We start from the raw sequence: 27500 nt of genomic DNA, 5'->3' as shown, positions 1-27500 counted from the left end.
GTTCCTATTGGCTGAGCCCTGCCCCGCTGCGCTCCGCTTTTCGCCTCCCCTCCGGCCCCCACCCGCTCGACGCAGAGGTTCCGGCAGCGCCCGCCATAGGCTTTCATTGTCGCCGCCGACGCCGCCATTCGCGCCGCGGGGCTGCCCCGAGGGGAGCGGGGGTGAGTGTGGCTCCCCTCGGGGTGCTCCCGGTTCCTGCGGGCAGCGACGGTGCGGGCTGGACGGGAGGGCGAGGCATGGCGTGTGCGACGCCCTGTGGTGTCCGGGTCCTCCCCCCAACACTGGGGATGGCCGTGGGGGGATTCCCTCATGGAGGTTCCCTAATCCCGGTGTTCTCTGAGGGGGGAATTCCCTGATGGAGGTTCCCTAATCCCGGTGTTCCCATAGAGATCTGTGAGGGGGAAATTCCCTCATGGAGGTTCCCTAATCCCGGTGTTCCCATGGAGATCTCCGAGAGAGGAATTCCCTCATGGAGGTTCCCTAATCCCGGTGTTCCCATGGAGATCTGTGAGGGGGGAATTCCCTCATGGAGGTTCCCTAATCCCAGTGTTCCCATGGAGATCTCTGAGAGGGGAATTCCCTCATGGAGGTTCCCTAATCTCGGTGTTCCCTTAGCGAGTGTTCCCTGAGGAAGGAATTGCCTCATGGATGTCTCTTAATTCTGATATTCCCTTGGAGATGTGTGAGGGAGGATTTCCCCTCATTATGTCCCATAATTCCCATATTCCCTTGGAGCTCTGTAAAGGGGGAATTCCCTCATGGATGTTCCTTAATCGCAGTGGTCCACTGGAGCTCTGTAAACGAGGAATGCCCTCATGGATTTCCCTTCATTCCAATATTCTCTTGGAGCTCTGTGAAGGAAAATTCCCTCATGAATTTCACTTAATCCCAATGTTCTCTTGGAGATTTCTGAGGGATGAATTCCCTCATGGAAATCCTTTAATCCCACTGCCTTATCCCTTGGAGCTCTGTGAGGGAAGAATTCCCTCATGGATTTCCTTTCATTCTGATATTCCCTTGGAGATCTCTGAGGGAAAATTCCCTCATGGATATTGCTTAATTTTGATATTCCTTTGGAGCTCTATGAGGGGAGAATTCCCGCACAGAAATTCTTTAATCCCACTGCCATATCCTGGTGTTCCATTGGAGCTTTGTGAAGGAAAATTCCCTCATGGATGTCCCTCAATCCCAATGTTCCCTTGGAAATTTCTGAGGGAGGAATTCCCACATGGAAATCCTTTATTCCCACTGTGTTATCCCAGCGTTTCCTTGGAGTGCCCTGAGGCAGGAATTCCCTCATGGATTTCCCTTAATTCTGATATTCCCTTGGCACTCTGTGAGGGATGAATTCCCTTATGGATTTCCCTTCATTCCTATATTCCCTTGGAGGTCTCTGAGGGGGGAATTTCTTCATGGATGTTCTTTAATTTTGATATTCCCTGGTCGCCCTGTGAGAGAGGAATTCCCTCATGGATGTTTCTTAATCCCAGTGTTCCCTTGGAGACCTCTGAGGGAGGAATTCCCTCATGGAATTGCTTTAATCCCACTGCCATATCCCTTGGAGATCTGTGAGGGAGGAATTCCCTCATTGGTGTCCCATAATTTCCATAGTCCCTTGGAGCTCTGTGAGGGGAGAATTCCCTCATGGAAATGCTTCAATCCCACTGCCATATCCTGGTGTTCCCTTAGAGATCTCAGAGGGAAAATTCTCTCCTGGATGTCCCTTGGATTTGATATTCCCTTGGAGCTCTGTGAGGGAGGAATTCCCTCATGGAAATCCTTTAATCCCACTGCCATATCCCTTGGAGCTCTGTGAGGGAGGAATTCCCTCATGGATTTCCTTTCATTCTGATATTCCCTTGGAGATCTCTGAGGGAAAATTCCCTCATGGATATTGCTTAATTTTGATATTCCTTTGGAGCTCTATGAGGGGAGAATTCCCGCACAGAAATTCTTTAATCCCACTGCCATATCCTGGTGTTCCATTGGAGCTTTGTGAAGGAAAATTCCCTCATGGATGTCCCTCAATCCCAATGTTCCCTTGGAAATTTCTGAGGGAGGAATTCCCACATGGAAATCCTTTATTCCCACTGTGTTATCCCAGCGTTTCCTTGGAGTGCCCTGAGGCAGGAATTCCCTCATGGATTTCCCTTAATTCTGATATTCCCTTGGCACTCTGTGAGGGATGAATTCCCTTATGGATTTCCCTTCATTCCTATATTCCCTTGGAGGTCTCTGAGGGGGGAATTTCTTCATGGATGTTCTTTAATTTTGATATTCCCTTGTCGCTCTGTGAGAGAGGAATTCCCTCATGGATGTTTCTTAATCCCAGTGTTCCCTTGGAGACCTCTGAGGGAGGAATTCCCTCATGGAATTGCTTTAATCCCACTGCCATATCCCTTGGAGATCTGTGAGGGAGGAATTCCCTCATTGGTGTCCCATAATTTCCATAGTCCCTTGGAGCTCTGTGAGGGGAGAATTCCCTCATGGAAATGCTTCAATCCCACTGCCATATCCTGGTGTTCCCTTAGAGATCTCACAGGGAAAATTCCCTCCTGGATGTCCCTTGGATTTGATATTCCCTTGGAGCTCTGTGAGGGAGGAATTCCCTCATGGAAATCCTTTAATCCCACTGCCATATCCCTTGGAGCTCTGTGAGGGAGGAATTCCCTCATGGATTTCCTTTCATTCTGATATTCCCTTGGAGATCTCTGAGGGAAAATTCCCTCATGGATGTTGCTTAATTTTGATATTCCTTTGGAGCTCTATGAGGGGAGAATTCCCTCACAGAAATCCTTTAATCCCACTGCCATATCCTGGTGTTCCATTGGAGCTTTGTGAAGGAAAATTCCCTCATGGATGTTGCTTAATTTTGATATTCCTTTGGAGCTCTATGAGGGGAGAATTCCCGCACAGAAATCCTTTAATCCCACTGCCGTATCCTGGTGTTCCCTTAGAGCTCTGTGAAGGAAAATTCCCTCATGGATGTCCCTCAATCCCGGTGTTCCCTTGGAGATTTCTGAGGGAGGAATTCCCACATGGAAATCCTTTAATCCCACTGTGATATCCCAGCGTTTCCTTGGAGTGCCCTGAGGGGGGAATTCCCTCATGGATTTCCCTTAATTCTGACATTCCCTTGGAGATCTCTGAGGGAGGAATTCCCTCATGGATTTCCCTTAATTCTGACATTCCCTTGGAGATCTCTGATGGAGGAATTCCCTCATGGATTTCCCTTAATTCTGATATTCCCTTGGAGATTTCTGAGGGAGGAATTCCCTCATGGATTTCCCTTAATTCTGACATTCCCTTGGAGATTTCTGAGGGAGGAATTCCCTCATGGATTTCCCTTAATTCTGACATTCCCTTGGAGATCTCTGATGGAGGAATTCCCTCATGGATTTCCCTTAATTCTGACATTCCCTTGGAGATTTCTGAGGGAGGAATTCCCTCATGGATTTCCCTTAATTCTGACATTCCCTTGGAGATCTCTGAGGGAGGAATTCCCTCATGGATGTCCCGTAATTCTGACATTCCCTTGGAGATGTGTGAGGGGGAAATTTCCCCATGGATGTTCCTTAGTCCTGTTATTCCCAAGGAAATCTCTGAGGGAGGAATTCCCTCATGGATTTCCCTTCATTCCAATATCCCCTTCGAGCTCCATGAGGGGAGAATTCCCTCATGGAAATCCTTTCATTCCACTGCCATATCCCTTGGAGATCTCTGAGGGAGCAATTCCCTCATGGATGTCCCATAAATCCAATACTCCCTTGGAGATTTCTGAGGGAAAATTCCCTCGTGGACGTTCCTTAATCTCAATATTCCTTTAGATCTCCGTGAGGGAGGAATTCCCTCATGGAGATCCCTAAATCCCCTTTTCCCTCAGTGTTTCCCAAATCCCAACCCTGCAGCCTCTTTGCTTCATTCCTTCTGTGCTCAGCCTCCTCCTTCCCTCTTTTTTTTTTATTTTTTTTCCATTTTTTCCCCATTTTTATCCTGCCATTGTTCAAAATCCTTGGGGAAAACTCTGTAGGAAATGGGAGGTGCCAGACCTGGAAAGAAAGGGAAGATCCCAGAGCATTCCCAAATATTTCAGGAATTTCTTTTCCTCCACCCCTTCAATTTATTAATTCCTTGGAAATACCTCACTGAAATTTTCTTTTCCTGTTTTTTTAGGACTGAACCAGCTCTGACAAGAGGAAGAAACATCCATTAAAAAAATCCATTTCCCAGCTATCCCAAAAACCATGGAAAACCCAAATTATCCCAACACTCATTCCCCCTCAATCTCCCCATGATTTCCCACACTTTTAAATCCTCAAATCCCATTTTTAGCAGGGATTTTGTTTTTGGGATTATTTCTCCAAATTCCTTGGCTCGGCCAGGAATTTTTCGCAGCCTGCATGGACAGAGCAACCTTTGCCTGTTCCACCGCTTTTTTCCGGGATTTTGGGAATTCTTCTCCGGGTGCTCTCCCCGGGGGCCACGTGGATTTTATTGACAAAGTCGATTCTTTCACTTATTCCGATTTTTTCCGGGATTATCTCATTCCCAACCATCCCTGCATTTTCTCAGCCAAGTTCACCGAGGATTGGGGCAGCAGGAAGAACTGGGTGACGTGGGATGGGAAACCCAACTTTGAGCATCTCCTGCAGAAGTTTGGTAAGTCTTGGGATCTTTTCCAAATCCTAAAGGATTTGGTATTTTAGGACTGAATTTTAGGGATGAAAGCACTAAAAAAACCAAAAATCCAAGAATTTCCTGAACTAATACATAGGTTTTTTTCCATTTATTTACTCCCAAATTTTATTTTTTATTTATATTTAAATAGATTTAAACTCTTGGAGAATTTAATTCTTCCAATTCCTAAAGGATTCAGCCTTATAGGATTGAATTTTAGGAATAAAAGCACTTAAAAAACCCCAAAATTCCAAGTTTTTATCCGAAATTAATCCATGGATTTTTTCCACGGGAAACCCAACTTTGAGCATCTCCTGCAGAAGTTTGGTAGATCCTGGAATTTTTTCCAAATCCTAAAGGATTTTGTATTTTAGGACTGAATTTTAGGGATTAAAAGCACTGAAAAAACAGAAAATTCCAAGTTTTTCCTAAACTAATGCATGGAATTTTTTTCCATTTATTCATTCACAATTTTTTAATTAATTTCTATTCAAATGAATTTAAAAATTTGAGAATTTAATTATTCCAATTCCTAAAGGATTCAGCCTTATAGGATTGAATTTTAGAGATAAAAGCATTTAAAAAAACCCCTAAATTCCTTGATTTTATCCTAAATTAATCCATGGATTTTTCTTTCCTTGGGAAACCCAACTTTGAGCAGAAGTTCAGTAAATCCTGGGGTTTTTTCCAAATCCTAAAGAACTCAGCTTTTTAGGATTGAATTTTCAGGATAAAAGCACTAAAAAAACCCCAATTCCCAAGCTTTTGCCCAAAATGAATCCATGGATTTTTCCCATTTCTTCACGGTCTGGTTTGCAGACTCCAAGCCGAAATTTATTCCCAAATTTTCGTTATAATTAATTATTTAAATAAATTTAAAATCTTGGAGAATTTAATTATTCCAAATCCTAAATTATTCCGTCCTAATCAATCCCTCCCTCCTAATGGATTTAAGGGGAACATTCCCTTTAAAGAAAAAACTGGAAAATTCAGGTCCCAGCAAAGAAAAACCAGGAAAATTTGGGGGGCACATGGAATAAAGAGCAGGAAAATCCAGGACACTTCAAAAAAAAACCAATTCTGGATTTGGGTGGTGTTTCCCTGGAATGGTTCCTTTGGAATATCTGAAGCCTGGAATTCCATGGGGTGAATTTTCGGGAGGAGATTTGATGGATCCTCCTCATTCCCAAGGGATTTGTAATTCCTGGATGGTGTTTCCCTGGAACGATGGTTCTGGAATATTGGGATGGTTCCTTTGGAATATTTGAAGCCCAGAATTCCGTGGGGATGAGATTGAGGTGGAGATGATTTGATGGGTCCTCCACATTCCTGAGGAAAATTCCTGAGAGATTTGTAATTCCAGGATTGTATTTCCCTGGAATGATGGTTCTGGGATATAGAATATTCCTCTGGAATATTTGAAGCCCAGAAATCCACAGGGATAAACTTTAGGGAGGTGATTTGATGGATCCTCCTCGTTCCCAAGGGATTTGTAATTCCTGGATCATGTTCCTCTTGGAACGATGGTTCTGGAATATTGGGATGGTTCCTTTGGAATATTTGAAGCCCAGAATTCCACGGGGATGAGATTGAGGTGGAGATGATTTGATGGGTCCTCCACATTCCTGAGGAAAATTCCTGAGGGATTTGTAATTCCAGGATTGTATTTCCCTGGAATGATGGTTCTGGGATATAGAATATTCCTCTGGAATATTTGAAGCCTGGAATTCTGCAGGAATGAGTTTGAGGGAAGTGACTTGATGGGTCCTCCTCATTTCCAAGGAAAATTCCTGAGGGATTTGCAATTCCTGGATGGTGTTTCCCTGGAATGATGGTTCTGGGATTGGGATGGTTCCATTGGAATATTTGAAGCCCAGAAATCCACAGGGATGAATTTTCGGGAGATGATTTGATGGATCCTCCTCATTCCCAAGGGATTTGTAATTCCTGGATCATGTTCCCTTGGAACAATGGTTCTGGAATATTGGGATGGTTCCTTGGGAATATTTAAAGCCTGGAATTCTCAGGGATGAACTTGAGGGAAGTGATTTGATGGATCCTCCTCATTCCCGAGGAAAACTCCTGAGGGATTTGTAATTTCTGGATTTTGTTAGTTTGGAACGATGGTTCTGTGATATAGAATATTCTTCTGGAATATTTGAGGCCCAAAATTCCAAAGGGATGAACTTTAGGGAGGCGATTTTACAAGTCCTCCTCATTCCCTGAGAAAATTCCGGAGGGATTTGTCATTCCTGGATCGTGTTCCCCTGTTGTGATGGTTCTGGAACATTGGGATGGTTCCTTTGGAACAGTTGAAGCCCAGAATTCTGCAGGAATGAGCTTGAGGGAAGTGATTGATGGATCCTCCTCTTTCCCGAGGGATTTGTAATTCCTGGATGGTGTTTCCCTGGAATGATGGTTCCGTTATCGGGATGGTTCCTTTGGAATATTTAAAGCCTGGAATTCCACAGGAATGAGCTTGAGGTGGAGATGATTTGAGGAATCCTCCTCATTCCCAAGGGATTTGTAATTCCAGGATTGTATTTCCCTGGAATGATGGTTCTGGGATATAGAATATTCCTCTGGAATATTTGAAGCCCAGAAATCCACAGGGATGAATTTTCGGGAGGTGATTTGATGGATCCTCCTCATTCCCAAGGGATTTGTAATTCCTGGATGGTGTTCCCTTGGAACGATGGTTCTGGAATATTGGGATGGTTCCTTTGGAATATTTGAAGCCCAGAATTCCATGGGGATGAGCTTGAGGTGGAGATGATTTGATGGGTCCTCCACATTCCTGAGGAAAATTCCTGACAGATTTGCAATTCCAGGATTGTATTTCCCTGGAATGATGGTTCTGGGATATAGAATATTCCTCTGGAATATTTGAAGCCTGGAATTCTGCAGGGATGAACTTTAGGGAGGTGATTGATGGGTCCTCCTCATTTCCAAGGAAAATTCCTGAGGGATTTGCAATTCCTGGATGGTGTTTCCCTGGAATGATGGTTCCGTTATCGGGATGGTTCCTTTGGAATATTTGAAGCCTGGAATTTCACAGGAATGAGCTTGAGGTGGAGATGATTTGAGGAATCCTCCTCATTCCCAAGGGATTTGTAATTCCAGGATTGTATTTCCCTGGAATGATGGTTCTGGGATATAGAATATTCCTCTGGAATATTTGAAGCCCAGAATTCCGCAGGGATGAACTTTAGGGAGGTGATTTGATGGATCCTCCTCGTTCCCAAGGGATTTGTAATTCCTGGATCATGTTCCCCTCGGAATGAGGGTTCTGTTATCGGGATGGTTCCTTTGGAATATTTAAAGCCTGGAATTTCACAGGAATGAGCTTGAGGTGGAGATGATTTGATGGGTCCTCCTCATTCCCAAGGGATTTGTAATTCCAGGATTGTGTTTCCTTGGAATGATGGTTCTGTGATTGTGATGGTTCCACTGGAATATTTGAAGCCCAGAAATCCACAGGGATCAACTTTGGGGAGGTGATTTGATGGGTCCTCCTCGTTTCCAAGGGATATTTGTAATTCCTGGATCATGTTCCCCTCGGAATGATGGTTCTGGAACATTGGGATGGTTCCTTTGGAATATTTGAAGCCCGGAATTCCGCAGGGATGAGATTGAGGTGGAGATGATTTGATGAATCCTCATTCCCAAGGGATTTGTAATTCCTGGATCATGTTTTCCCTGGAATGATGGTTCTGGAACATTGGGATGGTTCCTTCAGAACATTTGAAGCCTGGAATTCCGTGGGGATGAGATTGAGTGTGAGATGATTTGATGGGTCCTCCTCATTCCCAGTGGATTTGTAATTCCAGGATTGTATTTCCCTGGAATGATGGTTCTGGGATATAGAATATTCCTCTGGAACATTTGAAGCCCAGAATTCCACAGGGATCAACTTTAGGGAGGTGATTTGATGGATCCTCCTCGTTTCCAAGGGATATTTGTAATTCCTGGATCATGTTTTCCCTGGAATGATGGTTCTGGGATTGGGATGGTTCCATTGGAATATTTGAAGCCTGGAATTCCGCAGGGATGAGATTGAGGTGGAGGTGATTTGATGGGTCCTCCTCATTCCCAAGGGATTTGTAATTCCAGGATTGTATTTCCCTGGAATGATGGTTCTGGAATATAGATTATTCCTCTGGAATATTTGAAGCCCAGAATTCCACAGGGATAAACTTTGAGGAGGTGATTTGATGGATCCTCCTCGTTCCCAAGGGATTTGTAATTCCTGGATCATGTTTTCCCTGGAATGATGGTTCCGTTATCGGGATGGTTCCTCTGGAATATTTAAAGCCCGGAATTCCGCAGGGATGAGCTTGAGGTGGAGCTGATTTGATGAATCCTCCTCATTCCCGTGGAGAATTCCGAGGGATTTGTAATTCCAGGAGAAGCCGTGGTGCCCGTTGCCAACTGCGATGTCAGGGAGTACAACTCCAACCCCAAGGAGCAGCTGCCCTTCAAGGAGTTCGTGGAATATTGGCGGGAATACATCGGGAACGGCCACCGCTCCCCCCGGGGCTGCCTCTACCTCAAGGACTGGCACCTGAGCAGGTCAGGGCTCATTCCCAACAATCCAGCACCGGGAATGTTCCTCTGGAGAAGGGAGGGATCCGTGGAATCCTCAGAGCCCCTTCCAGAGCCTTAAAGGGGCTCCGGGAGAGCTGGAGAGGGATTTGGGATAAGCATGGAATGGCAGGACCAAGGGAATGGCTTCCCACTTCATTTATGAAGGAATTCCTGGTTGGGATGGAATTCCCAAAGAAGCTGCTCCATCCCTGGAACTGCCCAAAGCCAACTTGGAGCACGCTGGGATTGTCCCTGGCATGGGGTTGGAGTGTCCTAGGAAGTGTCCCTGGCACGGGGTTGGGGCTGGATGTTCTTTAGGATCCCATCCAACCCCAAAATTTCCGTGATTCCATGATTTTCAGTTGTTCCAGTTTTGGGTTTTGAGGCAAAGCAGACGAGCTCAGCATCAGCGCGGAGGGAAAATATTCCAACATTCCCTGAGGGATTCCAAAGCCTTGGCCTCCAGCTGCAAAAAGAGCCCAGAATTCCTCAAATCCCCGATATTCCAGGCTGATGTCATTCCCTCAGCCTCATTCCCAGCTTTTATTCCAAGCTCAGGATCCATTTCAGCTCAATTTGGGCAGGAATTCCTGGCTGGGCTGGAATTCCCAGAGCAGCTGTGGCTGCCCCTGGATCCCTGGCAGTGCCCAAGGCCAGGAGCAGCCTGGGACAGTGGGAATTGTCCTTGGCCATGGAATGGGATCATCCTTAGGGTCCCTTCCCACCCAAACCATTCCATGTTTTCTCCCTATGGAAAATGGCACTGGAGCAGCTCCTACAGTCAGACCTGGAGTGGGATTTGGGTTGGGATTATTCCATGTTGGATTTGGGATCCTTTAGTAGCCCTTGGCTTTTCTGGGAACGTTCCCACTCCTCCAAGTTGCCTTCCCCCAGCTCTGCCTTTCCTTCTCCAGCTGGAAAAGAAGCTTGGGAAGGAATTTTCCATGTGGGAATGGGGAAGGGCTGGGATGGAATTCCCAGAGGAGCTGTGGCTGCCCCTGAATCCCTGGAACCAGCTTGGAACAATCTGGGGCAGTGAAAATTTGGGATAAGCTGCTCCTTCAACTCCCTTCCACCCCAAACCCCTGGAATTCCATCCTGAGGGATCCACCTTGCTCTTCCCGCTGCATTTGGGGGGAAATCCTGTTTTCCTGAGCTGCTTTTCCCAGCGTTTTTGTTTTCCAGAGCTTTTCCAGAGCAGGATGTTTACACCACTCCCGTGTATTTTTCCTCGGATTGGCTCAATGAATATTGGGATGCCGTGGCCGTGGATGATTTTAGGTTCGTCTACATGGGACCCAAGGGATCCTGGTAAGGCTCTCATCCCAAAAAATTCCTTTTTCCAGTTGAATATCCCAAGAAATGATCCCATTATCCCTCAGGATAAGCAGGCAGGTTTCCCGGTGTCCTGGTTGGCTCTGGGTGGGAGGGAAAAGGGAAAATCCCAAATTGTGCCCACAAAAACAAAGAAAATAAAAAAGGATCTGGGAGAATAGAGGAGAAATTCCCTTGGGATCCTTGGAATGTGCAGGGATAACTCCGGTGTTTTCCAGGGGAAAATTCCAGGTGAAAATTCCAGCCCAGTGTTGGTTGTAAAATTGCATTTGTGGTGTTTGTATCAGAATTCCCTGCCCATAAGGGATTTTTGGGATAGAAGAGGAGAAGCACAGAGGATATAAAACACTCCATTATCCAGCCAGAATTCCATCAGGAATTTTGGGATCAGTATCCATATAATGGCCTTTTAATAACCAAAACTCCCATCATCCAGCTGAAATTCCATGAGGAATTTTGGGATCAGCATCCATATAACAGCCTTAATAGCCAAAATTCCATAAAGTAGAGAAGATCTAAAACACTCCATTATCCTGCCAAAATTCCATGGGGAATTTTGGGATCAGTATCCACGTAATGCCCTATTAATAACCAAAACTCCCACGATCCAGCCAAATTTCCATGAGGAATTTTGGGATCAGTGTGGGTATGATGGCCTTTAAATAGCCAAAACTCCATCATCAAACTAAAATTCCTCATGGAATTTTGGGATCAGTATCCATATAACAGCCTTAATAGCCAAAACTCCATAATCCAGCCAAAATTCCATGTGGAATTTTGGGATTAGTATCCACATAATGCCCTAATAATGACCAAATCTCCCATCATCCAACTGAATTTCCATGAGGAATTTTGGGATTGGTATGGATACAGTGGCGTTTTAATAGCCAAAACTCCATCATCCAACTGAAATTCCTCATGGAATTCTGGGATCAGTATCCATGTAACAGCCTTAATAGCCAAAACTCCATAGTGCATCCAAAATTCCATGAGGAATTTCAGGATCAGTATCCACGTAATGCCCCATTAATAACCAAAACTCCCACCATCCAACTGAAATCCCATGAGGAATTTTGGGATCAGTGTGGGTACAGTGGCGTTTTAATAGCCAGAACTCCATCATCCAACTGAAATTCCTCATGGAATTTTGGGATCAGCATCCATATAACAGCCTTAATAGCCAAAACTCCATAAAGTAGAGAAGATCTAAAACACTCCATTATCCGGCCAAAATTCCATGGGGAATTTTGGGATCAGTATCCACGTAATGCCCTATTAATAACCAAAACTCCCACCATCCAGCCAAATTTCCATCAGGAATTTTGGGATCAGTGTGGGTATGATGGCCTTTAAATAGCCAAAACTCCATCATCAAACTAAAATTCCTCGTGGAATTTTGGGATCAGTATCCATATAACAGCCTTAATAGCCAAAACTCCATAATCCAACTGAAATTCCATGTGGAATTTTGGGATTAGTATCCACATAATGCCCTAATAATGACCAAAACTCCCATCATCCAACCAAAATTCCATGAGGAATTTTGGGATCAGTATCCATATAATGGCCTTTTAATAACCAAAACTGTCATCATCCAACCAAAATTCCATGAAGAATTTTGGGATCAGCATCCATATAATAGCCTTTCAATAACCAAAACCGCATAATCCAACTGAAATTCCATCAGGAATTTTGGGATCAATATCCACGTATTGACCTTCTATTAGCCAAAGTCCATAATCCAGCCAAAATTCCATGAGGAATTTTGGGATCGGTATGGATACAGTGGCCTTTTAATAACCAAAACCCCATAATCCAAGTGAAATTCCTCATGGAAATTTGGGATCAGTATCCATATAGTGGCCTTTTAATACTCAAAACTCTCATCATCCAGCCAAATTTCCATGAGGAATTTTGGGATCAGTATGGATACAGTGGCCTTTTAATAGCCAAAACTTCATAATCCAACTGAAATTCCTTATGGAATTTTGGGATCAGTATCCATGTAATGCCCTATTGATAACAAAAACCCCATAATCCAATTGAATTCCATGAGGAATTTTGGGATCAGCATCTGTAAATGGCCTTTTAATAACCAAAACCCCATAATCCATCTGAAATTCCATCAGGAATTTTGGGATCAATATCCACGTGTTGACCTTCTATTAGCCAAAGTCCATAATCCAACCAAAATTCTATGAGGAATTTTGGGATCAGCATCCCCATAATGGCCTTTTAATAGTCAAAACCCCATAATCCAACTGAAATTCCTCATGGAAATTTGGGATCAGTATCCATATAGTGGCCTTTTAATAATCAAAACTCCATAATCCATCCAAAATTCCATGAGGATTTTCAGGATCAGTAGCCACGTAATGGCCTTTTGATAACCAAAACCCCATAATCCAACTGAAATTCCTCATGGAATTTTGGGATTGGTATGGATTCAGTGGCATTTTAATAGCCAAAACTCCATAATCCAACTGAAATTCCATGTGGAATTTTGGGTTTAGTATCCACATAATGCCCTAATAATGACCAAATCTCCCATCATCCAACCAAAATTCCATGAAGAATTTTGGGATCAGCATCTGTAAATGGCCTTTTAATAACCAAAACCCCATAATCCAGCTGAAATTCCATCAGGAATTTTGGGATCAATATCCATGTGTTGACCTTCTATTAGCCAAAGTCCATAATCCAACCAAAATTCCATGAGGAATTTTGGGATCGGTATGGATACAGTGGCCTTTTAATAACCAAAACCCCATAATCCAAGTGAAATTCCTTATGGAAATTTGGGATCAGTATCCATATAGTGGCCTTTTAATAATCAAAACTCCATAATCCATCCAAAATTCCATGAGGATTTTCAGGATCAGTAGCCACATAATGGCCTTTTGATAACCAAAACCCCATAATGCAACTGAAATTCCTCATGGAATTTTGGGATTGGTATGGATTCAGTGGCATTTTAATAGCCAAAACTCCATAATCCAACCGAAATTCCATGAGGAATTTTGGGATCAGCATCTGTAAATAGCCTTTTAATAACCAAAACCCCATAATCCAACTGAAATTCCTCATGGAATTTTGGCATCAATATCCACATATTTACCTTCTATTAGCCAAAGTCCGTAATCCAGCCAAAATTCCATGAGGAATTTTGGGATCAGTATGGATACAGTGGCCTTTTAATAACCAAAACCCCATAATCCAACTGAAATTCCTCATGGAATTTTGGGATTGGTATGGATTCAGTGGCGTTTTAATAGCCAAAACTCCATAATCCAACTGAAATTCCATGTGGAATTTTGGGATTAGTATCCACATAATGCCCTAACAATGACCAAATCTCCCATCATCCAACCAAAATTCCATGAAGAATTTTGGGATCAGCATCTGTAAATGGCCTTTCAATAACCAAAACCCCATAATCCAACTGAAATTCCTCATAGAATTTTGGCATCAATATCCACATATTTACCTTCTATTAGCCAAAGTCCATAATCCAGCCAAAATTCCATGAGGAATTTTGGGATCAGTATCCCCATAATGGCCTTTTAATAACCAAAACCCCATAATCCAACTGAAATTCCTCATGGAATTCTGGGATCAGTATCCATATAGTGGCCTTTTAATAATCAAAACTCCATAATCCATCCAAAATTCCATGAGGATTTTCCGGATCAGTAGCCACATAATGGCCTTTTGATAACCAAAACCCCATAATGCAACTGAAATTCCTCATGGAATTTTGGGATTGGTATGGATTCAGTGGCGTTTTAATAGCCAAAACTCCATCATCCAACTGAAATTCCTCATGGAATTCTGGGATCAGTATCCATGTAACAGCCTTAATAGCCAAAACTCCATAGTGCATCCAAAATTCCATGAGGAATTTCAGGATCAGTATCCACGTAATGCCCCATTAATAACCAAAACTCCCACCATCCAACTGAAATCCCATGAGGAATTTTGGGATCAGTGTGGGTACAGTGGCGTTTTAATAGCCAGAACTCCATCATCCAACTGAAATTCCTCATGGAATTTTGGGATCAGCATCCATATAACAGCCTTAATAGCCAAAACTCCATAAAGTAGAGAAGATCTAAAACACTCCATTATCCGGCCAAAATTCCATGGGGAATTTTGGGATCAGTATCCACGTAATGCCCTATTAATAACCAAAACTCCCACCATCCAGCCAAATTTCCATCAGGAATTTTGGGATCAGTGTGGGTATGATGGCCTTTAAATAGCCAAAACTCCATCATCAAACTAAAATTCCTCGTGGAATTTTGGGATCAGTATCCATATAACAGCCTTAATAGCCAAAACTCCATAATCCAACTGAAATTCCATGTGGAATTTTGGGATTAGTATCCACATAATGCCCTAATAATGACCAAAACTCCCATCATCCAACTGAATTTCCATGAGGAATTTTGGGATTGGTATGGATACAGTGGCGTTTTAATAGCCAAAACTCCATCATCCAACTGAAATTCCTCATGGAATTCTGGGATCAGTATCCATGTAACAGCCTTAATAGCCAAAACTCCATAGTGCATCCAAAATTCCATGAGGAATTTCAGGATCAGTATCCACGTAATGCCCCATTAATAACCAAAACTCCCACCATCCAACTGAAATCCCATGAGGAATTTTGGGATCAGTGTGGGTACAGTGGCGTTTTAATAGCCAGAACTCCATCATCCAACTGAAATTCCTCATGGAATTTTGGGATCAGCATCCATATAACAGCCTTAATAGCCAAAACTCCATAAAGTAGAGAAGATCTAAAACACTCCATTATCCTGCCAAAATTCCATGGGGAATTTTGGGATCAGTATGGATACAGTGATTTTTTAATAGCCAAAACTCCCATCATCCATCTGAAATTCCATGAGGAATTTTGGGATCAGCATCCATATAACAGCCTTAACAGCCAAAACTCCATAAAGTAGAGAAGATCTAAAACACTCCATTATCCTGCCAAAATTCCATGGGGAATTTTGGGATCAGTATCCACGTAATGCCCTATTAATAACCAAAACTCCCACCATCCAGCCAAATTTCCATCAGGAATTTTGGGATCAGTGTGGGTATGATGGCCTTTAAATAGCCAAAACTCCATCATCAAACTAAAATTCCTCATGGAATTTTGGGATCAGTATCCATATAACAGCCTTAATAGCCAAAACTCCATAATCCAGCCAAAATTCCATGTGGAATTTTGGGATCAGTATCCACATAATGCCCTAATAATGACCAAAACTCCCATCATCCAACCAAAATTCCATGAGGAATTTTGGGATTGGTATGGATACAATGGCTTTTTAGTAACCAAAACTCCATCATCAAACTAAAATTCCTCATGGAATTTTGGGATCAGTATCCACGTAATGCCCTATTAATAACCAAAATCCCATAATCCAGCCAAATTTCCATGAGGAATTTTGGGATTGGTATGGATACAGTGGCGTTTTAATAGCCAAAATTCCATAATCCAACTGAAATTCCATGAGGAATTTTGGGATCGGTATCCATATAATAGCCTTTTAATAACCAAAACTGTCATCATCCAACCAAAATTCCATGAAGAATTTTGGGATCAGCATCCATATAATAGCCTTTCAATAACCAAAACCCCATAATCCAACTGAAATTCCTCATGGAATTTTGGCATCAATATCCACGTATTGACCTTCTATTAGCCAAAGTCCATAATCCAGCCAAAATTCCATGAGGAATTTTGGGATCGGTATGGATACAGTGGCCTTTTAATAACCAAAACCCCATAATCCAAGTGAAATTCCTCATAGAAATTTGGGATCAGTATCCATATAGTGGCCTTTTAATACTCAAAACTCTCATCATCCAGCCAAATTTCCATGAGGAATTTTGGGATCAGTATGGATACATTGGCCTTTTAATAGCCAAAACTTCATAATCCAACTGAAATTCCTTATGGAATTTTGGGATCAGTATCCATGTAATGCCCTATTGATAACAAAAACCCCATAATCCAATTGAATTCCATGAGGAATTTTGGGATCAGCATCTGTAAATGGCCTTTTAATAACCAAAACCCCATAATCCAACTGAAATTCCATCAGGAATTTTGGGATCAATATCCACGTGTTGACCTTCTATTAGCCAAAGTCCATAATCCAGCCAAAATTCTATGAGGAATTTTGGGATCAGCATCCCCATAATGGCCTTTTAATAACCAAAACCCCATAATCCAACTGAAATTCCTCATGGAAATTTGGGATCAGTATCCATATAGTGGCCTTTTAATAATCAAAACTCCATAATCCATCCAAAATTCCATGAGGATTTTCAGGATCAGTAGCCACATAATGGCCTTTTGATAACCAAAACCCCATAATGCAACTGAAATTCCTCATGGAATTTTGGGATTGGTATGGATTCAGTGGCGTTTTAATAGCCAAAACTCCATAATCCAACTGAAATTCCATGTGGAATTTTGGGATTAGTATCCACATAATGCCCTAATAATGACCAAATCTCCCATCATCCAACCAAAATTCCATGAAGAATTTTGGGATCAGCATCTGTAAATGGCCTTTCAATAACCAAAACCCCATAATCCAACTGAAATTCCTCATAGAATTTTGGCATCAATATCCACATATTTACCTTCTATTAGCCAAAGTCCATAATCCAGCCAAAATTCCATGAGGAATTTTGGGATCAGTATCCCCATAATGGCCTTTTAATAACCAAAACCCCATAATCCAACTGAAATTCCTCACGGAATTCTGGGATCAGCCCCTCGCCTTCTCGACGACTCGAACCCCCGTTGGAAATTTTTCGGGATTGATTCCCGCCCATCCCTGTTTTTTCCCAGGACGCCGTTCCACGCCGACGTCTTCCGCTCCTACAGCTGGTCGGCCAACGTCTGCGGCAGGAAGAAGTGGCTGCTGTATCCCGCGGGGCAGGAGGAATTCCTGAAGGATCGCCACGGGAATCTCCCCTTCGACGTGACGGCCCCGGATCTCCGGGACGAGAGGATTTATCCGCGCTACGGCCAGAGCCAGCCCCCGCTGGAGATTCTCCAGGAGGCCGGAGAGATCGTCTTCATCCCCAGCGGGTGGCACCACCAGGTTCACAACCTGGTGAGGGCACGGATCCGCTGGGAATTGCTCCGGGATCCCAAAGGTTTCGTTGGGATGGATGGATGGAAGTTGGGATTTCCAGGGGAAAGGTTGATCCGTTCTCCTGGGTGATGTTGGGAGGTTTGGAATGGTTTTCCCAGAGAAACTCCATCCGTGGAAGTGGTCAAGGATAGCTTGGATGAGGCTTGGAGCACCCTGGGATGGTGGGAATGGGATGGTCCTTAAGGTCCTTTCCCACACAAACCATTCCAGGGATTCCATGGCATGGAATTGGGGTGAGGAGGAGGAAGATCCTGGGATAAAGGAATAGGAAATGATGGAAATCCTTCCCAGGAAGGAGGAATTCCAGCCTGGAGCACCCTGGGATGGTGGGAATGGGATGGTCCCTAAGGTCCTTTCCCACCCATTCCAGGAATTCCATGGCATGGAATTGGGGTGAGGAGGAAGAGGAAGATCCTGAGAAAAAGGAAGAGGAAAGGATGGAAATCCTTCCCAGGAAGGAGGAATTCCAGCTTGGAGCACCCTGGGATGGTGGGAAGTCCTTTCCCAGTCAAACCATTCCAGGAATTCCATGGCAGAGAATTGGGATAAGGAGGAGGAAGATCATGGGATAAATGAATAGGAAATTATGGAATTCCTTTCCAAGGAGGAATTCCAGCTTGGAGCACCCTGGGATGGTCCCTAAGGTTTGGGTCCTTTCCCACCCAAACCATTCCAGGAATTCCATGGCATAGAACTGGGGTGAGGAGGAAGATCATGGAATAAAGGAAGAGGAAAAGATGGAAATCCTACCCAAAAAGGAGAAAATCCAGCCTGGAGCACCCTGGGATGGTGGGAATGGGATGATCCCCAAGGTCCTTTCCCACCCAAACCATTCCAGGAATTCCATACAATTGGGGGGAGGAGGAGGAAGATCCTGAGATAAAGGAAGAGGAAAGGATGGAATGATCCCAGGAAGGAAGGGAATGGAATGATCCCTAAGGTCCATTCCCACCCAAACCATTCCAGGAATTCCATGGCATAGAACTCGGGTGAGGAGGAGGAGGAGGAAGATCCCAGGAAAAACTAAGAGGAAAGGCTGAAAATCCTTCCCAGGAAAGAGGAATTCCAGGACATTGGAGCACCTTGGGAGGGTGGGAATGGGATGGTCCCTAAGGTCCTTTCCCACCCAAACCATTCCAGGAATTCCATGGCATGGAATTGGGGTAAGGAGGAAGAAGATCACAGAATAAATAGGAAATGATGAAAATCCTTCGCAGAAAAGAGAAATTCCAGCTTGGAGCACCTTGCATGGTGGGAATGGGATGGTCCTTAAGGTCCTTTCCCACCCAAACCATTCCAGGAATTCCATGGCATAGAATTGGGATAAGGAGGAGGAAGATCCTGGGATAAAGGAATAGGAAATGATGGAAATCCTTTCCAAGAAGGAGGAATTCCAGCCTGGAGCACCCTGGGATGGTGGGAATGGGATGGTCCCTAAGGTCCTTTCCCACCCAAACCATTCCAGGGATTCCATGGGATAGAACTGGGGTGAGGAGGAGAGGAAGAGGAGGAGGACGAGGAAGATCCTGGAAAAAGGAAGAGGAGACAATGGAAATCCTTCCCAGGGAGGAGGAATTCCAGCTTGGAGCACCCTGGGATGGTGGGAATGGGATGATCCTGAAGGTTCTTTCCCACCTAAACCATTCCAGGAATTCCATGGCATAGAAATGGGGTGAGGAGGAGGAAGATCCCGGGATAAAGGAATGGGAAACAATGGAAATCCTTCCCAGGAAGGAGGAATTCCATCTTGGAGCACCATGGATAGTGGGAATTGTCCCTGCCCATGGAATGGGATGATCCTTAAGATCCCTTAAAATGGAATTTTTGGAGCGGCACATTCCATATTATCATCCCTAATAACTTAATTAGTGACTAATTACTAATTATCAATGGATTATCCAGAGTTTTTCCCTCAGGAAGACACCATCTCCACCAACCACAGCTGGGTCAGCGGCTGCATGTTGGGAATTAGGAACATTCATTTTGGGTTTCTAAAGAAGGAATCAGGTTTTTGGAGCAGTACATTCCATATTATCATTCCTATATAACTTAATTAGTGGCTAATTACTGATGATCTGTGGATTACCCCAAATTTTTCCCTCAGGAAGACACCATCTCCACCAACCACAGCTGGGTCAGTGGCTGCATTTTGGGAATTAGGGACATTTTTAGGAATTAGGGACATTTTGGATTTCTAAAGAAGGAATTAGGTTTTTGGAGCAGCAAATCCCATATTATCATCCCTAATCAGTATCTAATTAGTATCATCCCTAATTAGTATCTAATTACTAATTATCCATAGATTATCCCAAATTTTTCCCTCAGGAAGACACCATTTCTATCAACCAGAAGTGGGTCAATGGCTGCATTTTGAGAATTATGGATATTTTGGGTTTCTAAAGAAGAAATCAGGTTTTTAGAGTAGCACATTCTGTATTATCATCCCTAATAACTTATTTATTGACTAATTGGTAATTATACGTGGATTATCCCAAATTTTTCCCTCAGGAAGACACCATTTCCATCCACCACAGCTGGGTCTGCAGCAGCATGTTGGGAATTAGGAACATTCATTTTGGGTTTCTAAAGAAGAAATCTGGTTTTTGGAGTGGCAAATCCCATATTATCATCCCTAATAGCTTAATTAGTGACTAATTACTAATTATCTATGGACTATCCCAAATTTTCCCCTCAGGAAGACACCATTTCCACCCACCACAGCTGGGTCAGCAGCTGCATTTTGGGAATTAGGGACATTCTGGATTGCTCAGGAATAGGATTTTCGGAGCCACAAATTCCATATTATCATTCCTAATAACTTAATTAATGAGTAATTACTAATTATCCATGGATTTTCCCAACTTTTTCCCTCAGGAAGACACCATTGCCATCAACCACAACTGGCTCAGCAGCAACGTTTTGGGAATTAGGGACATTTTGGGTTTCTAAAGAAAGAATCAGGTTTTTGGAGCGACAAATTCCATACTATCATTCCTAATAACTAATTTATTGACTAATTACTAATTAGCCATGGATTATCCCAAACTTTTCCCTCAGGAAGACACCATCTCCATCCACCACAGCTGGGTCAGTGGCAGCATGTTGGGAATTGGGGACAGTCTGGATTGCTCAGGAATAGGATTTTTGCAGCAGCAAATTCCATATTATCATTCCTAACAACTTAATTAATGAGTAATTACTAATTATCTTTGGATTATCCCAACTTTTTCCCTCAGGAAGACACCATTGCCATCAACCACAACTGGCTCAGCAGCAACATTTTGGGAATTAGGGACATTTTGGGTTTCTAGAGAAAGAATCAGGTTTTTGGAGCGACAAATTCCATATTATCATTCCTAATAACTAATTTATTGACTAATTACTAATTAGCCATGGATTATCCCAACTTTTACCCTCAGGAAGACACCATCTCCATCAACCACAGCTGGGTCAGTGGCTGCATTTTGGGAATTAGGAACATTCTGTGTTTCTAAAGAAGTAATCACGTTTTTGGAGTGGCAAACCCCATATTATCATCCCTAATCACTTAATTAGTGACTAATTACTAATTATCTATGAATTATCCCAAACTTTTCCCTCAGGAAGACATAATTTCCATCAACCACAGCTGAGTCAGTGGCAGCATTTTGGGAATTAGGGAGATTTTAGGAATTAGGGACATTTTGGATTTCTAAAGAAGGAATCAGGTTTTTGGAGCGACATATTTCATATCATCATTCCTGATAATTTAATTAGTCACTAATTACTAATTATCTTTGGATTATCCCAACTTTTTCCCTCAGGAAGACACCATTGCCATCAACCACAACTGGGTCAGCAGCAACATTTTGGGAATTAGGGACATTTTGGGTTTCTAAAGAAAGAATCAGGTTTTTGGAGCGACAAATTCCATACTATCATTCCTAATAACTAATTTATTGACTAATTACTAATTAGCCATGGATTATCCCAAACTTTTCCCTCAGGAAGACACCATCTCCATCCACCACAGCTGGGTCAGTGGCAGCATGTTGGGAATTGGGGACAGTCTGGATTGCTCAGGAATAGGATTTTTGCAGCGGCAAATTCCATATTATCATCCCTCATAACCTAATTAGTGACTGATTACTAATTATCCATGGATTTTCCCAACTTTTTCCCTCAGGAGGACACCATCTCCATCAACCACAACTGGCTCAGCAGCAACATTTTGGGAATTAGGGACATTTTGGGTTTCTAAAGAAAGAATCAGGTTTTTGGAGCGACAAATTCCATATTATCATTCCTAATAACTAATTTATTGACTAATTCCTAATTAGCCATGGATTATCCCAAATTATTCCCTCAGGAAGACACCATCTCCATCCACCACAGCTGGGTCAGTGGCTGCATGTTGGGAATTGGGGACAGTCTGGATTGCTCAGGAATAGGATTTTTGCAGCAGCAAATTCCATATTATCATCCCTCATAACCTAATTAGTGACTGATTACTAATTATCCATGGATTTTCCCAACTTTTTCCCTCAGGAGGACACCATCTCCATCAACCACAACTGGCTCAGCAGCAACATTTTGGGAATTAGGGACATTTTGGGTTTCTAAAGAAAGAATCAGGTTTTTGGAGCGACAAATTCCATATTATCATTCCTAATAACTAATTTATTGACTAATTCCTAATTAGCCATGGATTATCCCAAATTATTCCCTCAGGAAGACACCATCTCCATCCACCACAGCTGGGTCAGTGGCTGCATTTTGGGAATTAGGAACATTCTGTGTTTCTAAAGAAATAATCACGTTTTTGGAGTGGCAAACCCCATATTATCATCCCTAATCACTTAATTCGTGACTAATTACTAATTATCTATGAATTATCCCAACCTTTTCCCTCAGGAAGACACCATCTCCATCCACCACAGCTGGGTCAGCGGCAGCATGTTGGGAATTGGGGACAGTCTGGATTGCTCAGGAATAGGATTTTTGGAGCAGCAAATTCCATATTATCATCCCTCATAACCTAATTAGTGACTGATTACTAATTATCCATGGATTATCCCAACTTTTTCCCTCAGGAGGACACCATCTCCATCAACCACAACTGGGTGAACGGCTGCAACGTGGCCGTCATGTGGAGCTTCCTGCAGGATGAGCTGGCGGCCGTCCAGAGGGAGATCAGCCAATGGAAAGATCCCGTGGACGATTGGCACCTCCAGTGCCAGGTACCCCCCAATCCCAAATTATCCAGGAATTCCGGGATTCTTGGAGTTCTCCCAGCAGAATTTCCGTGGGTTTTAAGGAAGCAGGAGTTGGGGACGGCTTTGTTTTCTTTGGGAAATATTCCCCATAAAAGTTTGGGAATGCTGCCTGTAGAAGTTTGGGAATTGCTTCTGGTTGTTGGCTGTGTCCAGGTTGGAATGTTGGTTGGAAAGGTGGAAAAAAATCAGGATCAGGAGAGCTGGGAATGTTCACATAGAGAAGGGAGAATCCTCAGAGCCCCTTCCAGAGCCTAAAGGGGCCCCAGAAAAGCTGGAGAGGGATTTGGGATAAACCTGGAATGACAGGAGACAGGGAATGGCTTCCCATTGGAAAAATGGGGATTTAGGGAAGGAATTCCTGGCTGGGATAGAATTCCCAGAGAAGCTGTGGCTGCCCCTGGATCCCTGGAGCTGGGAAAGAATCCAGAGGACCAAACTCCACAATCCAACCAAAATTCCATGAGGAAGAGGGTGGGTGGGATTCCTTCCAAAAACTTCTGGATGAACCAAATTCCATTTTATTTCTGGAAGTTGTTTCTTCTCCTTGGGTTGACTTCGTTCCAAAAATGAATATTTGGGAAAATTCCCACAATTAATATTTGGGAAAACAATCCAGCTCCAGAAAAGCTGGAGAGGGATTTGGGATAAACCTGGAATGACAAGACACAGGGAATGGCTTCCCATTGGAAAAATGGGAATTTAGTTAAGATTTTGGGAAGGAATTCCTGTCTGGGATGGAATTCCCAGAGAAGCTGTGGCTGCCCCTGGATCCCTGGAGCTGGGAAAGAATCCAGAGGACCAAACTCCACAACCCAACCAAAATTCCATGAGGAAGAGGGTGGGTGAAATTCCTTCCAAAAACTTCTGGATAAACCAAATTCCAATTTGTTTCTGGAAGCTGTTTCTTCTCCTTGGGTTGACTTCGTTCCAAAAATGAATATTTGGGAAAATACCTACAGTTAATATTTGGGAAAACAATCCAGCTCCAGAAAAGCTGGAGAGGGATTTGGGATAAACCTGGAATGACAGGAGTCAGGGAATGGCTTCCCATTGGAAAAATGGGAATTTAGTTAAGATTTTGGGAAGGAATTCCTGTCTGGGATGGAATTCCCAGAGAAGCTGTGGCTGCCCCTGGATCCCTGGAGCTGGGAAAGAATCCAGAGGACCAAACTCCACAATCCAACCAAAATTCCATGAGGAAGAGGATGGGTGAAATTCCTTCCAAAATCTCCTAAATGAGAAAAATTCCAATTTATTTCTGGAAGCTGTTCCCTCTCCTTGGGTTGATCTCCTTCCAGAAATGAATATTTGGGAAAATTCCCACAATTAATATTTGGGAAAAACAACCAGAAGCAATTCCAATGAGAAAATTCCTAAACACAATTATTGATGATTCCAAAGAACCCCCAACTTCACCAAATCCAATTTTAGGGATTTTTTCCCTGCTGTCATTCCCATTCTCCCTCCGCTTCCCCCTTTAGCTGATCATGAAATCCTGCACGGGCATCGACTACAAGGAATTCTACAACTTCCTCAAAGTCATCGCGGAGAACCGGATCTCGGTGCTGGAGAAGGGCCTGGATGAGGAATCCTCGGCCCAGAACGATTCCAAAGCCGCCATTTCCACCCTGGGAATGCTGCACGCCGTGTTCGACCTCAAGCGGACGGCGAAGGTGCTGAGCTCGTTAAGCGCTAACGAGGATTTCCGCAAGCTGGACCTGACCGGCCTGAGCCCTTCTCCAGAGGCTCTGCTGCAGCACCTGGAGTCGGCCATAGACACGGCCCTGCTCTGAATTCCTGCTTTTCCAAGAGGTTTCCCAAAGGGTTTGGAGGAGGAAATGGACTTGGCCAAAAGCTCTACTCCAGTGGGAAGAGAAAGAATGGAAGGAGGGAGAACATTCCCAAAGTTCTGAGCGGTTTGCAGGAATTAAGGAAAGAAGCCATCCCAGCCAAAGGAAAATCCCAAACTTCCTTAGGATTCTGAGCATCACTCAGGGCAGAAATTCCCTGTGGATCAAGTCTGGAAGTGGAATGAAGCAAATTCCCTGTGCTTAAGCTCAGCTTTGTTAAAACCTCGCTACTTCCAAATGCAGCTCAGCTTTTCCATCCTTTTTTCAGGGAAATCCAGCTGGTGAATTCCATGGAATTCCATGGAAGCTGAGCTGGAGCCAGCACCTGGAATCAGCCATAGACACGGCCCTGCTCTGAATTCCTGCTTTTCCAAGAGGTTTCCCAAAGGGTTTGGAGGAGGAAATGGACTTGGACAAGAGTTTGTTCCAGTGGGAGGAGGGAGAATGGAAGGAGGGAGAACATTCCCAAAGTTCTGAGCGGTTTGCAGGAATTAAGGAAAGAAGCCATCCCAGCCAAAGGAAAATCCCAAACTTCCTTAGGATTCTGAGCATCACTCAGGGCAAAAATTCCCTGTGGATCAAGTCTGGAAGTGGGATGAAGCAAATTCCCTGTGCTTAAGCTCAGCTTTGTTAAAACCTTTCTAATTCCAGGTGCAGCTCAGCTTTTCCATTCCTTTTTTAGGGAATTCCATGGAATCTGAGCTGGAGCCAGGATTTGGGAATGTTGATTCCATGTCTTCCAAATTGGGATTTCCAAGGCTGACATGCTCAGGATTAAATTTAATTTAATTCAACTCCCAGCAAAACCTGCCTTGACTCATCCCAATAAAAAGCAGGAATGGGAATGTGCTCCCAAAATTCCAAGCCCCAGAATTCCCTCCAGGAAAGTTCTGAGTGGTTTGCAGGAATTAAGGAAAAACCCATCCCAGCCAAAGGAAAATCCCAATTTTTTTAGGGTTCTGAGCATCACTCAGGGCAGAAATTCCCCGTGGACCAAGTCTGGAAGTGGAACGGAGCAAATTCTTATTTAAATAAAATTAACAAGTTTTCATTTATAATGAAGCAAAGCTTAAGCTCAGCTTTGTTAAAACCTCTCCTCTTCCAGGTCCAGCTCAGCTTTTCCATTCCTTTTTTAGGGAATTCCATGGAATCTGAGCTGGAGCCAGGATTTGGGAATGTTGATTCCATGTCTTCCAAATTGGGATTTCCAAGGCTGACATGCTCAGGATTAAATTTAATTTAATTCAACTCCCAGCAAAACCTGCCTTGACTCATCCCAATAAAAAGCAGGAATGGGAATGTGCTCCCAAAATTCCAAGCCCCAGAATTCCCTCCAGGAAAGATCAGGAAAGCTCTGAGTGGTTTGGAGGAATTAGGGGGAAAAACCCATCCCAGCCAAAGGAAAATCCCAATTTTTTTAGGATTCTGAGCATCACTCAGGGCAGAAATTCCCCGTGGACCAAGTCTGGAAGTGGAACGAAGCAAATTCTTATTTAAATAAAATTAACAAGTTTTCATTTATAATGAAGCAAAGCTTAAGCTCAGCTTTGTTAAAACCTCTCCTCTTCCAGGTCCAGCTCAGCTTTTCCAGCCTTTTTTAGGGAATTCCATGGAATCTGGGCTGGAGCCTGGATTTGGGAATGTTGATTCCATGTCTTCCAAACTGGGATTTCCAAGGCTGAGACGCTCAGGATTAAATTTAATTTAATTCAACTCCCAGCAAAACCTGCCTTGACTCATCCCAATAAAAAGCAGGAATGGGAATGTGCTCCCAAAATTCCAAGCCCCAGAATTCCCTCCAGGAAAGTTTGGAGGAATTAAGGAAAAACCCATCCCAGCCAAAGGAAAATCCCAATTTTTTTTAGGGTTCTGAGCAGGCACTCAGGGAAATAACTCCTTGTGGAATTTTTTTGCGGATCCAGCACCTCCTGCACGCTTCCACAGCACAATTCCCACCCAGAATATTCCCAGAGGAACCTCCCCCTCCTGATTTTCCTTGGAAAAACCCAAAAACCTGGAAGCACAAATGGCTGCACACTGTTACCCTTCAGGCCTCGCTCGAACTCTTCCCGAAATCAAAGCCGAGAAAAACTTGGAATTTCGGGAAGTTTTAGGAAGTCAAACTGAAAATCCACCTCGTTTTCCTTGAATTCCTTGGGATTTTTACCCCCCCCCCCCCTGCATTTTGCATGTCCTTTTCCAGTAGGAATTTTGCATTTTTTCTCCATTCCCAAAAATACCAAGGAGTCGTTTTTGCGGATTCTTGAAGACGACAAAAATTGGAATAAGGAGCACGCAGAGCCTGGAATCGTCAAAATCCCAAAGTTTTATTTAAATAAAAATTCCTGGCAAACTTCCAGTTCGAGTCTCTCATTAATATATTAATTCTTAATTAGTAATAAAGTAATTAATCTGTTATTTATTACAGGATAAAAATCGGGGGAAATGGGAGGAAAAAACCTGGGGGGTTTTGTTTTCCCAGAGTCACCTGGATAAGGTTTAAAATTCCTTGGAAAAATGAAGAAATTCCTGGGAAAAATGACAAAAATCCCAACGGAAAAATGAAAAAAATTCCATTTATTTGAAGATTTGGACTTCCAATTTTT

The 27500-nt window shown here is 43.4% G+C and overlaps 1 protein-coding gene across 1 annotated transcript; it reads left to right on the top strand.

Moving 5' to 3' along the window:
• The first annotated feature begins 69 nt into the window (after positions 1–69).
• Positions 70–25870, top strand: JMJD4 (jumonji domain containing 4). The gene is made up of 7 exons (XM_054273839.1): positions 70–161; positions 4174–4659; positions 9084–9249; positions 10450–10575; positions 17480–17747; positions 22862–23008; positions 24526–25870. The coding sequence occupies exons 2-7, from the start codon at positions 4401–4403 to the stop codon at positions 24835–24837; spliced, it is 1278 nt and encodes a 425-aa protein (XP_054129814.1). The 5' UTR covers positions 70–161; positions 4174–4400; the 3' UTR covers positions 24838–25870.
• The last annotated feature ends 1630 nt before the right edge of the window (positions 25871–27500 follow it).

Source organism: Melozone crissalis, unplaced genomic scaffold (assembly GCF_028551555.1).
Source record: "Melozone crissalis strain CALT ecotype California unplaced genomic scaffold, PUWL_Pcris_2 ptg000016l_1, whole genome shotgun sequence".
In the NCBI taxonomy this organism is placed as follows: domain Eukaryota; kingdom Metazoa; phylum Chordata; class Aves; order Passeriformes; family Passerellidae; genus Melozone; species Melozone crissalis.
Note: the sequence above shows the minus strand (reverse complement) of the source record. Positions and strands in the feature narration are given on the sequence as shown.

Coding starts and splice junctions, on each gene's coding strand:
- JMJD4 (XM_054273839.1), top strand. CDS start 4,401: ATGGACAGAGCAACCTTTGCCTGTTCCACCGCTTTTTTCCGGGATTTT. Junction 4,660..9,083: donor GCATCTCCTGCAGAAGTTTG/GTAAGTCTTGGG, acceptor TTGTAATTCCAG/GAGAAGCCGTGGTGCCCGTT. Junction 9,250..10,449: donor AAGGACTGGCACCTGAGCAG/GTCAGGGCTCAT, acceptor TTTGTTTTCCAG/AGCTTTTCCAGAGCAGGATG.